At 44.5% G+C, this 15,024-nt stretch overlaps 1 protein-coding gene across 1 annotated transcript in view; it reads right to left on the minus strand.

The window, feature by feature from the left end:
• DENND3 (DENN domain containing 3) overlaps positions 1–15,024 on the minus strand; it is a 62,236-nt gene that overhangs the window by 42,150 nt on the left and 5,062 nt on the right. The window contains exons 2-4 of the mRNA XM_019481806.2: positions 7,173–7,449; positions 6,428–6,543; positions 5,693–5,832 (exon numbers count right to left, since the gene is read on the minus strand). Of these exons, the coding sequence (XP_019337351.1) occupies positions 5,693–5,832; positions 6,428–6,543; positions 7,173–7,449 (533 nt within the window). The remainder of the gene's footprint in view (positions 1–5,692; positions 5,833–6,427; positions 6,544–7,172; positions 7,450–15,024) is intronic.

Below are 15,024 nucleotides of genomic sequence, written 5' to 3' on the forward strand. Positions count from 1 at the left end.
TGCTGAATGCACGATGCGGAGGGTCATCTGCTCCGACACATGCGAATTAGCACATCCAGCACATGTATAGGTGCCCGCTATTCTTAAACTATCCTTATCAAATGATTGTCCAGCCTCATCTTGGAAGCATCCAGTAAAAGAAACTAGGGCCTAGGTTCCTGTTTCCTGAAAAACCATAAATAGCTCCTTTGGGCTGGCTCATGGATGTGAACCATTTATACACTTGTATCCTTCTGCAACATGGGTTTAAAGATATGCGTTGAAAGGGTTAGAAGATTTATCCTTTAGGCAGAGATAGTAATACTTCCTCTTTATATGGGAGGCTGGAATAGATGAATATCCTTTTCTCGCTATGTCACAGGATGCAGATCATAGACTGAGGTAAAAACGCGTGTTCAAAATTCTAGAAACCCCCATTCTGAACCTGAAGCTTTTTAAGAGAACGACATTCTTGTAAAATAATCTAAGAACAGCAATTTTAACAGTCTGGACTCTCAGTTGTTTGTCTTGGAAAAAGATGCTCACACATTCATCTCCCTTTCCATTTGTTCTGGCAATGAAGCTGGTAGCATTGCCCATTTGTAACACACCAGCTATTTATAAAATTAAGGTTAATGTTACAGAATATGAAGGTCTTCAGTTTTCTGATTGAAGCTTGAAAGTCCATAATATGCCTTGAGGAATCCACCAGGGATTTAATGGAAACCAATTTAAACTCTGAGCCAGTCTCATATTTAAAAACTAATTGGGACAGGAGCAAGCTGCGATTTGTTTTTGAATGAGGACAGGAACTTGGCCCTTATGCTGAACACCTAAGGAGAATGAATACCTAGGGAAGATGAATTAAAATATCAATCCACTTAGGGCCAAATCCTGTTCACTGCAGGAGCTAGAAAAAAAAAATAAGCTGCACAGGGCAATTCTGGGGACAAAAATGGAACATTTTGCCACCCCCGGCACCAGGGTAGAATCAGAATCACTTCAAATACTGTTGCAGCCTCAGGAATGCAGCAGCTGCTGTATTTCCTGCGAGTCCCCTAATTCCCATTATAAGGAGGGGTGGCTGATAGATCTATGCAGTTGCAGACCTGCCAGTCAGGCACCTTCTAGTCCTCATGCCTCCAAAACACAAGGCCAGAAATAGCATATAAAGGATACAGACTCTCAACTTTCTGTCTATTGGGGAGCAATACCTCCCTCTGTACGCCACCAATTTTCTCAATTTTTATATATTGTTCTAAAAAAAAAAAAGAGCTTTAATGTAGGTCTGACATTTTGGGACAAGAAGGTACCCTTTGTTATCTGCAAGAAAATTCATTCACATTTGACTGTTACCAGCTGCTGAAAAAAAGTCAACGGTTATAATTGGTAGAAATGGCTAGAGCTTCTTTAACAAGACTAGCCATACTAAGCGTGCTCCCCAGGATCTTGTTTTGACATGTCATAAAGAAATAAACCTTAGCGCATAGCAGAGACAAGGAGAAGCATGCAGACAAGGAGAAGAACATTTATTCTAAATTACTTTATGTCCCTGCCCTCCGGTTTACTAGAGGGTGCAGTAGGTTGGAAACCACAAGAACATGAATCCTTAATTTACCTACCAACAGGGATGGATCCAGAGGGGAACAGTGGTGTGGTTGGCTATGTGGCATATGCATAGTAGGCCCTGTGAGCTCAATATAGTTCCCACCACAGCTTCTCACATTCTGTGAGCAATGAGCAGTTGATCAGCATGGGCTCTGGCCACAGCCTCTGCTTTGAGGAAGCTCTAAAGCCTAGGGGATGCACGGCAGCGCCACTCATCCCCTCTCTTCCTCTGAACTCAGCTTGGGGGTGTGGGGGTGAAATGCAAGTGGCACTGAGCCCCAGGCTATGCAGCCATGCGAAAAACAGGGACTCCAGCCAGAGCTTGCATTCATCAGTTAGTGAACTCAGAGTGCTCACAGCAGGGCTGGACCCAGTCACACTGGACTTGGTTTGTGCTGCACGTAAGCTCTTGAAGCGGGGTTTGGCTAGGTCTCCTGCTTTCATGCAGCTCCAGAGCCCAGGAGGTAAGCGCTGTCTCCACTATCTGTCCCCTCCTTTCTCCTGTTGCTGAATTCATCTAGAAGAAGATGGGAGAGGAAAGGTGAGCAACAGCAGTGTTTGCTCCCTGGGCTCCAGATGCACATAAAAGCAGAGGCTCTGGCCAGGCCTCACCCAGATCAGCTGATGAGCTCAGAGCTCATGGCTCATGTGCAGCTCCTGTAGCAGCCTGCGCTGACCAGGCAGTGAGCTCAGAACTCACGGCACGTGTGACACAGCCAAAGAAGGTAGTGGGGGGGTGCACCCCCTTGTCCATTCCTGCTCTCACCACTGCTTGACAGCACGGGCAGAGCTCTGGCAAGAGCTGCACTAACGTGCCAGGGAGCTTGGAGAGTTCACCGTGCATGCACCACACAGCAGAAGGGACACGACCACGCACCTCGGCCTCCACTGTCAATTCGCCCACGCCTACCAAACAGTTTCTTGAAGAAAATGGGCTGCCATTATGAAATTTAGGATTTTATCATCATGCACGTGAACAAGAAGGGCAGTTTTAAGATGGAAGGGCAATTCCATTTTGGACATTTGCTATCCTTTGAGCAGCTGACTTTCCAATTGTAACATCGTTTTATCCCAGGGTTTTTATTATTGCAGCAGCACTCAAATGGTAGTAGGCATTTTCCCGAGCAATCTTGTACTTCTCTCACCAACCACCTAAAAGCCACACTAAATTCAGGTGTGCAGTGCCACCCCCAGCCTTTACTTTGGAGGATATTGGCTTTAAGGTTGTGCAAAATTCTAACCTTACAAATGCAAGGCAGGTATTTAAGTATGTTTGAAATATCTAGATGGTGAAATCTGAACCCAGCAGGGTTCAGCCCTTACCACTTACTGATGCTTCACAGACTGGGCAGAGATAATCTCCCCACAGCTGGGAGCAAAGGACAAGCTCCTATTCTGATGCTATAACATCTTTTGGAGACCTTTGAAAGAGACAGTATTAGATTTCTACTGGCCACTAAACTAGAAGGGCTCATTCCTACCAGATAGATTCTTGAATGGTTATGAAAGGCAAACATAGTCTTCCCCAAAAATTCTCACCTGCCAAATCATGCACAAGCTAAAATGTAAATTATTCTATGTCCCAGGGCTAGAGCTTTAAAAGGGTGTTACCTGGGGACTGATAACACAGAGAAACTCCATTCCTCATTCCTTTGTGCATTATAAGAATTCCCAGTAATCACTGTAGTATTCCCTTAGGAGGTGTGGGAAGGTCACCTTAGTCCAAAGAGCCAGTTACAGAATTCATTTATACTCTTTTTAAAAACTATTCTCTACCCAGTATCTGCTTTCTTAATGATTCTCCCCAGAGAAAGACTTACAGAATTTTAGACCCTATAGGGAAAAAAAAAATCTAAGAAAACTATATTGAAAATCTGTTCCCTGCAGGTATTAATTTTGCTCAGACCTATACAAAATCTCACAGAATACATATAGACTATATCAGTAACCACAACTGTTCACTCTTATTTTGTTACTGTTCAAGTAACTTTTGTTTTTAACTCCTCCTTGCTTCATGCCATAATGTGTAACTGGATCCAGTTTTCTTGTCATTCAAATACTCCCAATTCAGCTGTGTCAGAAAATCCACATATATTTGTAAACATCTTTTTTTTTTTTTTTAAACCACACACACGAGACCAGATGAGGGTTTTTTCCTCTCCAATCAGCCTGAGCAGGGAAGCCCCCCACCCCACCTTGCATTTGCCTACAAGGAAGCCTCATTTAATATACTGTTTATTGTTAAACATGTGCACAGTAATAGAAACCAACTATGAAGGTGATTCAATACAGCCAGTACCGAGCATGACTATAACATATGGCCCATATTGGGCAGACATTTTATTTTCATTTTCTCAAATTAGCTAAATCCCTTCCAAATCTTATGGACTAAGCAGAACTCAAATCATTCACGTCCGTGTGGTGCTACCACCGGCAAGTATCCTCCATCCCAGACACTTTGGCTTGGGGATTCAGATTCTCCCAAACACAGGGCAGGCATCCTACATGCAGGCCCCAGCCCAGAGTCTTGGGGTTCAGGTACCCCCCCCCCCAAGTCTCACTTGCCCTCAGCCAAGAGGCGAAAGGAGCAAGCTAGGGAGAGCCCTCATTTATACAAAGTAGGCATATAGCTGAGATCCTTCCGTTGGGAGGCTACAGTAAACTCTTGTAAAGTGCCCTGTCCACAGTGCATTGGACAAGTCCACACCCTCTATTATACAATGTCATTCAAAGTGATCTCAGCCCAGGGGACAGACCAGCACAGCAAACTACACTTGATCTTAGCCCACGAACATACTGATGGAATCCTACAAGGACAGGTTAGTTCAAACCATCTGAATAAGACAGACAGTCCTGTCCACTACACTCAGTCCACATCAGTGCCAACTTTTTTTCAAGTCACAGTAAAGCCGTTACACTACATACATTTTGACTTCCTCTTCACTCCCACAGCTGAGCTGTGCCTTTCTTTTCCATTTCCAATGATTCCTGTTTTTTCCACCAGCCTTAAATGCCTGGCAAACATCACCACACAGGGCCCCAAGCTATTTACCCAGAACCCCTCTGTTGGCCCCTGTCTCAGCCTAGAGCATATGACTACTGTGGCCCCATGCTCCCCGAGGTGGAGCCAGACCAGGTTGCCCTGCACCTCATCCACGTATACATTTTTTAAGGTTCCAAGACTCGTGACAAGAACACCCGGTTCCATTCAGAAGCAAGGGGCTAATTAGCACAGGGATTCTTTGGGGATGGGGTGAGTATCTGGAGCGCACGCACACACACACACACACACACACACACACACACACACACACCCCAGAGCTGATCTATGGGGTCACCATGGCTTGAAACACTGTCGACACTGCTGGGGCCCCGCCCAATGAACTATACAATAAATCATGAACTTTTTGGCTTTGGATTAATAGATACCTAGAATACAAAGTATGCCTGATGTTAACCCAAAGCCAAAAGGCTTATGATTATATATACATCCGTCCATCGTCTGGTCTGTCTGGGTACAAAAAGTGCTGCTTAATGGTGTGTTTATGGAGTAGCTGTGCTAAAACTTGCAGCTGTTTCAAAAAAATTTTAAATGGATCAATTCTGCATAAATTAAGTCTATGGGTGCCCATAGTAATTTGACTATATATACATATTCCTACATGTATGCTTATTTCTAGGTTAGTGTTTTCAAATTTGCCCCTCACTTTCATGTGCTCAGGGACAGCAGATCTGACAGTATTTTTTTTTTTTTTGGGGGGGGGGGGGGGGTTGGAAGGAGAGAAGAGCTGCAGGGGGAAGATGTTGGGGGGGGGGGTGCTACTTGACCTTCCCTCCCAGATTTATTTTTCCCTGCTGTAACAGTGGGAAGGGGACATATTCAAAGCAAACCTCCAATAATTAGATTAAATAACTGGAAAATCATAACAAATTTATAATTTTCTCCCTATATAGAATGCAACTATTGGCAGGTTGTCTTATATTTGAGTAAATATAGCATGGGTGTATATTATATATGAATTTTTAAAGTAACTGACAAAAACTGTCTGTGCGTCTCTACATGCTTTTACAACAGTGACACGCATAATAGAATAGTAATTCTTACCAAGATAGGCAGTCCTTGAGAGCATTAAAGTATGGATATCTGGAGATGACACACACAGCAAACGGCACAAAGCAGGCAAACGTTTTACCAGTCTGCACGGATTCCCAGTGGGCCTGCCCATTTGCTGGAATGCATCCATCCTACAAGAAAACTGCAGATTAATGTGATGATGTTAATCATGAAGTTAGGGCTGGTATTTTCAATGGAACCAAGGGAAATAGCCAAACCCCCCACTAAATTTTGGTGAGATTTGGACATTTAAATTCCCTTGGTCCTTTAAAAATCTCAGCCTATAAAATTACATCCATCTATTAAAAGCATGTTTTTGAGCTAGGAATATCTGTCAAGAGCATTGTATATTTCTCAAACTCATGCACCTAAAAATAAGTCTAGGGAATAAATTCTGCTCTCGGATATTCAAACACAACTCCCAGTTAAAATCTACAGTGTTCAATGAGGGCACCACATTACATTAAATTAGGAATCACAAGTCAAAAACCAGTAGGTCCACTGAAGCCTGACAGCTCAGCCAAGCATAAGAAGCACATTTCTATAACCCACAACACAAGAAACCGAGGTAGCTAGCATCATATACAGCCACCTTTAGATAAACGAAGATCTATACCATATTGCTATTAAAGCATATAAGTAATTTCAGAAATCCAGTGAATTGGCATTGTTCTCAACATTTTCTGCATAAAAAGTTTTATTAAAAATGTTTATTACACAACATACTTGAATAGGTTGATAATACTGTGCAACAACACCATATGTTCGGTTACCACAGACATCTGTGAAAACCAGGAAGTGGATGTGGTCCTCTTTTGATTCAGAACTTATATACAGTCCTCCTGCAAATAAGATGAGTACTTGGTATAACCACATGCATAGTGAAAACTGTTTGTACAACTCAAACCGCATCAACTGCTTTTAGATGCTACTCTTCCACTGCAACACTTCACTCTTAATTAAAATATGCCAAACTAACTGATTTGACTGGAAGCTTGTTATACATGTCTAAAACCATTTACAAAAGTTCACTGAAGTTAAAACATCATACAGCTCATTTTATATTTGTGATATGGCAAAAAACAGTCAAGGCCCTCTATTCATTTTCTGGGTTGTATTTGTACAATTTTTTTTTTTATTCTTTTTTTAGTAGTTGTGTGTTCCAGTTACTCAAACAAAGTTACTATAAGGTTTTGGAGAAATGGCTGCTACTCTAGCAGAAACTAGCGGGGAAAAGTATGCGTTCACGTTTTGACGGAAAGTCTGTTCTAAAAACGTAAAGGCAGAGAGGAAGTGGGGAAGGGAAAGCCTTTTAAAAATGCTATGATATATACTAAGAGAAATTCACTTTACAGCACACAAAGGCAGCATGGATGCAGCAATAGAGCTATAGGTGTGACCACCAAACAGACAGTACAAGGTTTATAAGCAGTTCTCAGTAACAAATTATTAAATGAAAGCCACATAATACCTGGGAAGCATAGCTCCGGCAAGCCAACGAGGTCAATATCTTTGGGAACACTAATATCTTCAGTATCTGGCACTCTGTGGTCCGCATTCAGACCCTTCACATTCTCAGCCTTAGGCCTATCTTTCTTTTTCCGGAAAGAACGTCGTTTACTTTTATTGAAGTTATTACAATTTGTGGTAGTTGATTGACTCTCATCTTTGCTGGTAAAAGGAGGCACAAAAACTGACAGGACTTCTGGCTCAAGGGGAGGTAGGCTTCTTACTTTTTTCTGAAAACCCTAAGAAAAAGAAAAATCAAAAATTCAAGTAGGCATTTTTACTATTTTTAATTGCATTTAACCACCTTCTTCCTTCTTTCCTAGAGACTGGCCATGTCCAGAAGAGCGCAGTCATGCAGTGTGCACACACAGCTGTTCTCTGTGAACAGCACACACAGCTGTTCTCTGTGCTGCAGGGTAGCAGTGCGGGGGGCATTTTTTGACCCCGGGATATATGTAAAAAAACCCCAAAAAAACAAAAAAAAACCCAGAGCAGCGCACATGGGGGCAAAGCATGCCACTCAAACTGAGCCTGACTGGCTAGAGCCACACTCCAGCAGCCAGCCAGGCTCCCAAGTGGCAGGATCCAGCAGAATGCAGCCCCAGGAGACCCCCCGAACCCGAGGTAAGACTGCTGGGGCCAGCCCAGTGCTGGCCCCAGCCTCCCCTATCTGACCCAGGGTAACCTGCCATGCACCAGAGGACATGTGGCACAGGCATTCCCCGGGGACAACAAGCAGCAGCACAAGGTGTCCAACTGCTAGATGTCCCCAGGGAACCAAACAGTCACGCTCATGTGGATATGGCCTGTGGATTTAACTAAACTGAATAGGTCTTCATTTCTCCCTTTCCCTTGCCCTCTTTCTACGGCCTTTTTCCAAACTAAGTGAAGTCAATTAAATATTCTGCAGTTGTCTTCAGGATACATTCGGATATGGTGCCCGATTCAAAACTATTCTTCATCATTTGAGTTTTATTGTAGCAATGTGGTTCCCCCCCACATGGCAAGCAACACTTTAGAATTAGCACCAATAGATGCCCAAAAAGATAGTCCCCTTAAAAAAAATAAATAAATAAATCAGGATTAGAGTCAAGATATTTCCATTTTTCTACCTTAAAAAATAGCTTGGAAATACACAAATGAGAATAAAAGGAAAAGGTGTCTTAGAAGCAGGCTTGGTTGTAAAAGAAGCTACATCTTATCTTATTACTGCATCTACTCCATTAGAAGAGGTTCTTTTCCCCATTTTAACATGGGCAAAAAATCCAAACCAGCTTACAATCAAACACACAGCAGTGGGCAAGGGAAAGTGTGTGTGTGTGTGTGTGTGTGTGTGTGTGTGTGTGTGTGTGTGTGTGTGTGTGTGTGTGTGTGTGGGGTGGGGGGGGAAGAGGAGTAATTGCTGTGGCTCTGGCCCCAAACTGAGGTTGGGGCTGGGGCTGGAGCCTCAGCTACCACCTGCCCTCCCTCCCTGCCTCTGCAGACCCACTACACCTCCCTTGTAGTCCCCACCCCACGCCGCTTCTCCCTCTCCCACCACCCCTCTGCTGCACTCCTCCTTACCTTTGCTCTGCAGCCTGGTGCATGGAGCCTGGCTCCAGCCCGACCCCAACCCCGACCCTAACCCTGACCCTGCAGCAGCAACAGCAGCAGGCAATTGCTACAGGGCCAGGCTGGAAGAGCAGTTCTGGCTCCACACCACTGCTGCTACAGGGCCGGACTGGAGCCAGGCTCTGTGCCCCAGGCTGCAGCAGGGATGGCTGGTGCAGAGAAAAAGGCAGAGGGGACAGGAGGAAGTGGGGTGGGGACCTGAGGTTGCCAGTGACAGAAGTGGTGTGGAGGAGAGAGGGGGGCCTGGCACAATGTGAGGGGTAAGTGGAGGAGGAAAAACAGGCAGCAGGAGGCAAGCTACCTGCCTCTCTCACTACCTGCTCCACCACCTCCACACTGCCTGCCCCGCCACTGCCTGCACCATTACTGCCCCCGCACCTGCCCTACCCCATTCCCCCACTACACTCTGTCCCTACTGCCTGCCCCCCTCATCACCTCTCCCCCCACCACCTGCAGTAGCGGGGGGGAATATAAGATGATCCTCCAATAATCAGATTCCATACATGTAAAATTATACATTCATAAATTTATAATTAAATTAAAATTTTATTAGTAGTCTACATGTATAACCTAATTATTGGGGGGGTTGTTGTCTTACATTCATGATCACCTTATATTCACATAAATACAGTATTTTTATACTGATCTTGAAAGAAACGACATCCTTCTACAGTGAAAAAAAAATTAAAATCACAGTCCCAAATAAAGCAATGAGAGGTATTTTAAAACATTAACAATTGGATTTCCTCTCCACTGAAGTTAAAGGAAGTTTTTTTTTCCATTTATATATGGGGTGGGCAATAGCAGAATCTATTAAATTATGCATCAATTACAGTGCTTTCCAATAAGCAACTCTGGACAATAAGGTAGGACAGTCCTATAACTTTACAGGTTCTTACTTTCTCGTTTTGTAAAACCATCCGAGTAAAGACTCAGAAGAGGAAACTCCCCCACTGGTCCCACCCTGACCCCACTGGTCCCACCCTGACAGGTACAATCCAAGTAGCTTCATCTTTACTTAGCTGCAGATTCTTATTTATTCTGCAAGGCCAAGCCTGTAAGAGAAAGTTTTGTTCAGCCTGGGTGTGCTCAGAAATAGGAAAGCTGGGCCTCAGGGTAGCTAAAAATATGTTTTTCCATGTTCAAATCTTGTGTGAGATGACTAAGAGCAGATGAATCAGAGGTAGTAGGGCTATTTACTTTCACCTTCAGACACAACGCCTAGCAAGAACCACCGATTGCTACACGTATTAAACACATTCCCTGAGGTACGATGTTGCCCTTTCCCCCAGCCCCCCCCATTTCATTTTTCCATTTTTTTTAAATAGCTTCAACACAAACCAATGATGCAGTGCTTCATCTAAAACAAGCCACTTTATAATCAAAGGTTTTGGAAGCATAAGAAAAATCTTAACTAATTTGCTTCAGTGTTAGCAGGTGGGTCTGATCAGTACTTTCCTGTAGTCTGGAACATGACAGGAAAACTTAGAAGGAATACCTAATATCTTGGAAGTTAACCGCTATGTATTTTTATTCCAGTACAGGATATCTTTCAAAGATATTAAGGTCAAATAGTACTCTTCTACAAAACACAATTAAAGAGTCTTACCCAAAGGATTCTAGGAAATGAAGTTTAGGTAAGTATCCATTGCAAAACCCAGAGGATAGCAATGACTTTAAAAAAAATAAAAACTTAGTTATAAAGGGGGGAAGTAATTGCCACATACTCCTACAGTACAAGGCTGAAGTTCCATCCTCTTTCCCTTAATTGGCAGTTGCTGCCCAAACTCTAATGAGAAAGGAGAAGGTTCACCTTCCTTCCTTTAATTAGCATTTGCTGTCTAATTTCTGAAGGAGTTAAATCCAATTGGTTTCTATTAAAAGATGCTCCTAAACATTTTAGAGGGATCTTGAGGACTTAACCCTCAGCCCTGAGGTTGCTAGAGAAGAAAACAGAGTTTGGGTGTCAGCAATCTTGTTTTGCATTAAATCCTATAAAAAGAAACTACTAAGTTCTCTCATCATGGTCAATAGTTGACTTGCATCAAAAGCTGGGACATTTGTTTGCTGCAAAGTGTTGGATTACAGCCACTGATTTAAGGGCCCCAGTATATAACAGATTGTGGGGAGGCAGCTCCTTGATGTCATTGTCTTCAGCAGCAGTAGCATTAAACCCAGACTTTTTCACTGTGCTATATTGTCGATTTGACACAGTGACCAGATTGTCAGCAGAGTCATCTGACATTAAGTTCTATGGTCAGAAGTCAGAGCTTTTAATTCTGCAGTTCAGAGAAAAGGGGGAAGGGAAGTATCAACCTTCACTTAGTTCTACTACTTACATGAAGAACAATTTATGTTCTCTGCTGTTAACGTCTCTTATTGACTTGGAAATGCTCCACTGCCTGTAAAGACTGTTTTGACACCATCAAGAACCCAGACTAGATGCATTCTTTTCACATATTTAATCACACTCTGCCTCCCTGCTGTTATCCAATAAGACCCCAGAAGTCTGTGATTTTTAGAATAGATTATTTTCCATTTCATTTTCTACAATATGATCAGGGATGTATGGGACAGACAAAAATGCATGGACCCCGCCATCTTAATGATAGGCAACAGCCCACAGAACAGCGCAATCTTAATATACGTTTGTTTTAGTTTCTAATTTTCCCCACGGTTGGAGGAATAAGTATGTCTACTTGGAAAGAGGTTTTGAAGAAGGCCTGGAAAAAAGGATCAAAACTTGGCCTCCTGGAACTGAGATCACTTCATGCTAACAAAATAGTAGAGAAGAACGCACAAGGCAAAGAAGTCAGATGAGTCTAGAGGGGGGCGGGCAATTATTCTGGGCAGAGGGCTGCTTACTGAGTTTTGGCAAGCCATTGAGGGTCGCATGATAGGCAGCCAGGGGCAGATAAATATTAATTTTCTAAATTTTTAGGGCCCCACAGGCTGGATAGAATGGTTTGGAGGGCCACATCCGGTCCCTGGGCCGCATTTTGCCCACCCCGGTTTAGAGGCTGGAGTTGCTAGTAGAAAAAAGATCAAGTGAGGGGCACGGATCTAAGTTGCAGGATGTAAGACAAGATCCAAGATGCAGGCACTATTGTAGATGCAGAGCCTGAACACTGGGCAAGGTGACGTCTGGAAGATGACGACAAGACATGTCAACTGTTGGTGGTGGAAAATGAAGTGACCTGATCAATAAAGAGAAGGTATTTTAAAATAGCTCACTTTGGATGTACAGGAAGGGAACGATGCTGGCAACTAGAATAATGCTAAAGAACAGATGTAAAGCTTAAAAGACAGGCTAGTTTGGGTTTCTGAAGTATGAAAAGAACAGCAGCAGCAACTTGACAACTGACCTGTGTAAGAATGGAGAGAGAACTAGAGATGACCCTTAATAGCAAACTACAGAGTTTAAAGCCCTGCCTTCAATGAAGAACACCCAACTGAGTCTTAGAGAGGTGTTGCCCAAAATAGAATAGGAGCTTATAAAAAGTAAGTAATTAAAATATTCCATTCTTTGAAATCTACATGAAACTGCAAAAATCACCATTACTCTACAAATCCATGACAAGGACAGCAGAATCTAGCCGGTTGTCACCTACAGTCACCACCCCAAACACTTCAGTAATGACCTCCAACCCCTCCTTGGATAGTGACGCCCATCTCAAGGTAGCTGTGGGGTGAACAAGTCTGTCCTGACTTAGAGGCAGCCCCCACAACTGCAAAAAACGCCTCTCCAGCAACAGATTACTTGACTCCCGTTCTCACCAAGGTACCAGGCCTTGCAATGGACCTAGATGCCAGCCATGCCCCTCTCATCAACATCATCACTGGGCCAAACACCATGCCATGGATTATAACATCAAAGGGTCATTCACCTGCTCTTCTACCCATGTCATACACACCATTCCTGCTTACACTCCCTGTCACAGAGCACTGAGGTGCCCTGCTCCTACGAAGGGAAAAACTGCTGGGGAAGGAGCCCTAGCAGGGAGGAAGGAGCCCAGCTGTGGGTCGCCAGGGCAACTGGAGGGAGCAAGAGGTCACACCTGCCAGTGGTTAGCTGATTGAAAGGGGCCAGGCCAGGCTCCTTTATAAACCTAGGAGCTGAGGCCAGAGGCAGTTCCTTGCCAGCAGCCTAGGAGGAAGGAACTCTGTCATGGAAGTGGGGTGGCGACGGCCTGACTGCAGGAGCAGCATTTGGCACTGCTGAGGGATAGAGTAATCCCTGGGTAGGCTTGAATGTTCTTATGGCCAAGCGGCTTCTATTTAAGTTACAGCCAGAGGGCTTGTGTTTATGTTGCTGTTTGTTAGACCGGTGGTTTGGGTGAGGCTATTAGGAGTTGGAGGAGGCCTCATAGGGGACTCACACTAGTGTGGGGACCCGAGCGCCAGTGAGGGTGCAGCATTTGGGGTACATAGACCCCAGCCCCAGAGAAGGGGGTAGCATTGCGGTGAGCCCCAGAGAAAGGGGCAGCCTTATAGAGAAGCCCCAGTGTGGGCACAACGAGCCCCAGGAGAGGGGGCAGCCTTACGGAGAAGCCCCAGTGTGGGCCTGGTGAGCCCCGGAGAGGAGGCATCATTATTGAGAAGTCCCAGTGCAGACATGGAGGCCCCAGAGAGGGGGCAGCATTGTAGATAAGGCCCCGGAGAAGAGGGCGCAAAGTGAGATAGGGCCGGGGACAGCCCTAACACCGGAGGGAGCACGTATCAAAGGAAGGAAGGCCCAGAGAGTGACAGAGCTGAGACAACAGCTATTCCATTGGCGAGATGTGGACTGCGGGTGTAGGGGGGAAACAGAGCCACAGACAGTGCCCCCTGGCAGCGGGGCACTACAAGGGCAGCCTCACGCTAATTAACACCAATTAATCAAACAACAACAAGGCATGGCAGGCAAGTAGGCAGGCGGTTGCCCTAGGAACAGGTGTGCGGGCCACGTTTAGGTCGGCCCAGAGCGGATACCTGTTACATTCCCCCTCTGCTGTCTAAATTAGACAGAGGGGGCAAACCCCACAAGAAAGTGACAGGACACCAATTTTACATCAGTTCCAGAAATACACAAAAGCCTATGGCAGAACCCTTTAAAAACCAACTTAGAGTGCAACATGGCAGAACAAGAAGTCTTCCACAGGCTGACCTGTGTTAAGCAGAGACTGGATTCTAATCCCATTACCTAGACTATAACCCCTGTATCCTTCAAGGGATTAACTGCTTTGTTTATCCTTTTTGATCTCTTGAACCCACCTTCTGCTCTCAGCAGAGCCCCTCTTTCCATCTTCTCCTCCCCCTTTCCCTATACTTTGTATTTAAATTATTTTATGCCTTTCTGTTTAATATCCCTGTTCACTGCATGTCCATCCATGGCATCTGATGAAGAAGGCTTAAGCTTTTGTAGGAGACTGTCTATCTGAACAAATTAGTCTCTAAGGTGCTACCCTGCCCTGCCTTAAAACATTTAGCTCGTCCCAAGGACTAAAGTGACATGGAGCAACACCATACGCAGTGAAACATTTGCATATAACAGACGTGTCAGAAGAAAGTAGCGTAGTAACATTTTCAAACGCTAGTTAAAGGAGAAAGGTTCCCAGGATAACTAACTGGGTTACGCGCTGTAGCCTTTCAGAGAAGGAACAGAAGCTGTATTTTTCTACCTTTGCTTCTTGTTTCTCTCTACCTGTGAGCATGTTGTCTTTAAAAGAAAAAGGGCTGGATTTCTACCAACAAAACCTGAGAGTCACCAATTTATAAGCGATTCTACTTCTGCCAAGAATGACATTCAATGCTCCCTGGTAAACCAAGATCTGTAAGAGGTTTGGAAACAAAGAGAAAAAAAATGGGGAAGGAAGGATTGCTTCACTTTAAAAGCTTAACTTAAAGATTTTATTAAATACATTTTTAAGGAAGAAAAAACCCCCTACCCATTTGTTAGTGTACAACAAGGGTGTCAGATGTATGAACCACAGAGCTGCTCCATTTGGTCCATTGGGCTAGAGGTGGGCCACCTAAAGTAGGGGGACATGCCTGGGTAGGAGTGCCCTGTTGCGGACAACACAATCAATGGCAGGAGGGTGAGTAAGGGCTGGTATAGCCGCAGCTGCACTTCAGCCACTTTGCCCATCACCAGTGCTGTGGTCCTGCCACCCCAGCCACCAGTCCCAACAGTGCCCCATGCGGAGCCACGGTATGCCTCAGGC

The sequence above is a fragment of the Alligator mississippiensis genome, chromosome 3 (genome assembly GCF_030867095.1).
Source record: "Alligator mississippiensis isolate rAllMis1 chromosome 3, rAllMis1, whole genome shotgun sequence".
In the NCBI taxonomy this organism is placed as follows: domain Eukaryota; kingdom Metazoa; phylum Chordata; order Crocodylia; family Alligatoridae; genus Alligator; species Alligator mississippiensis.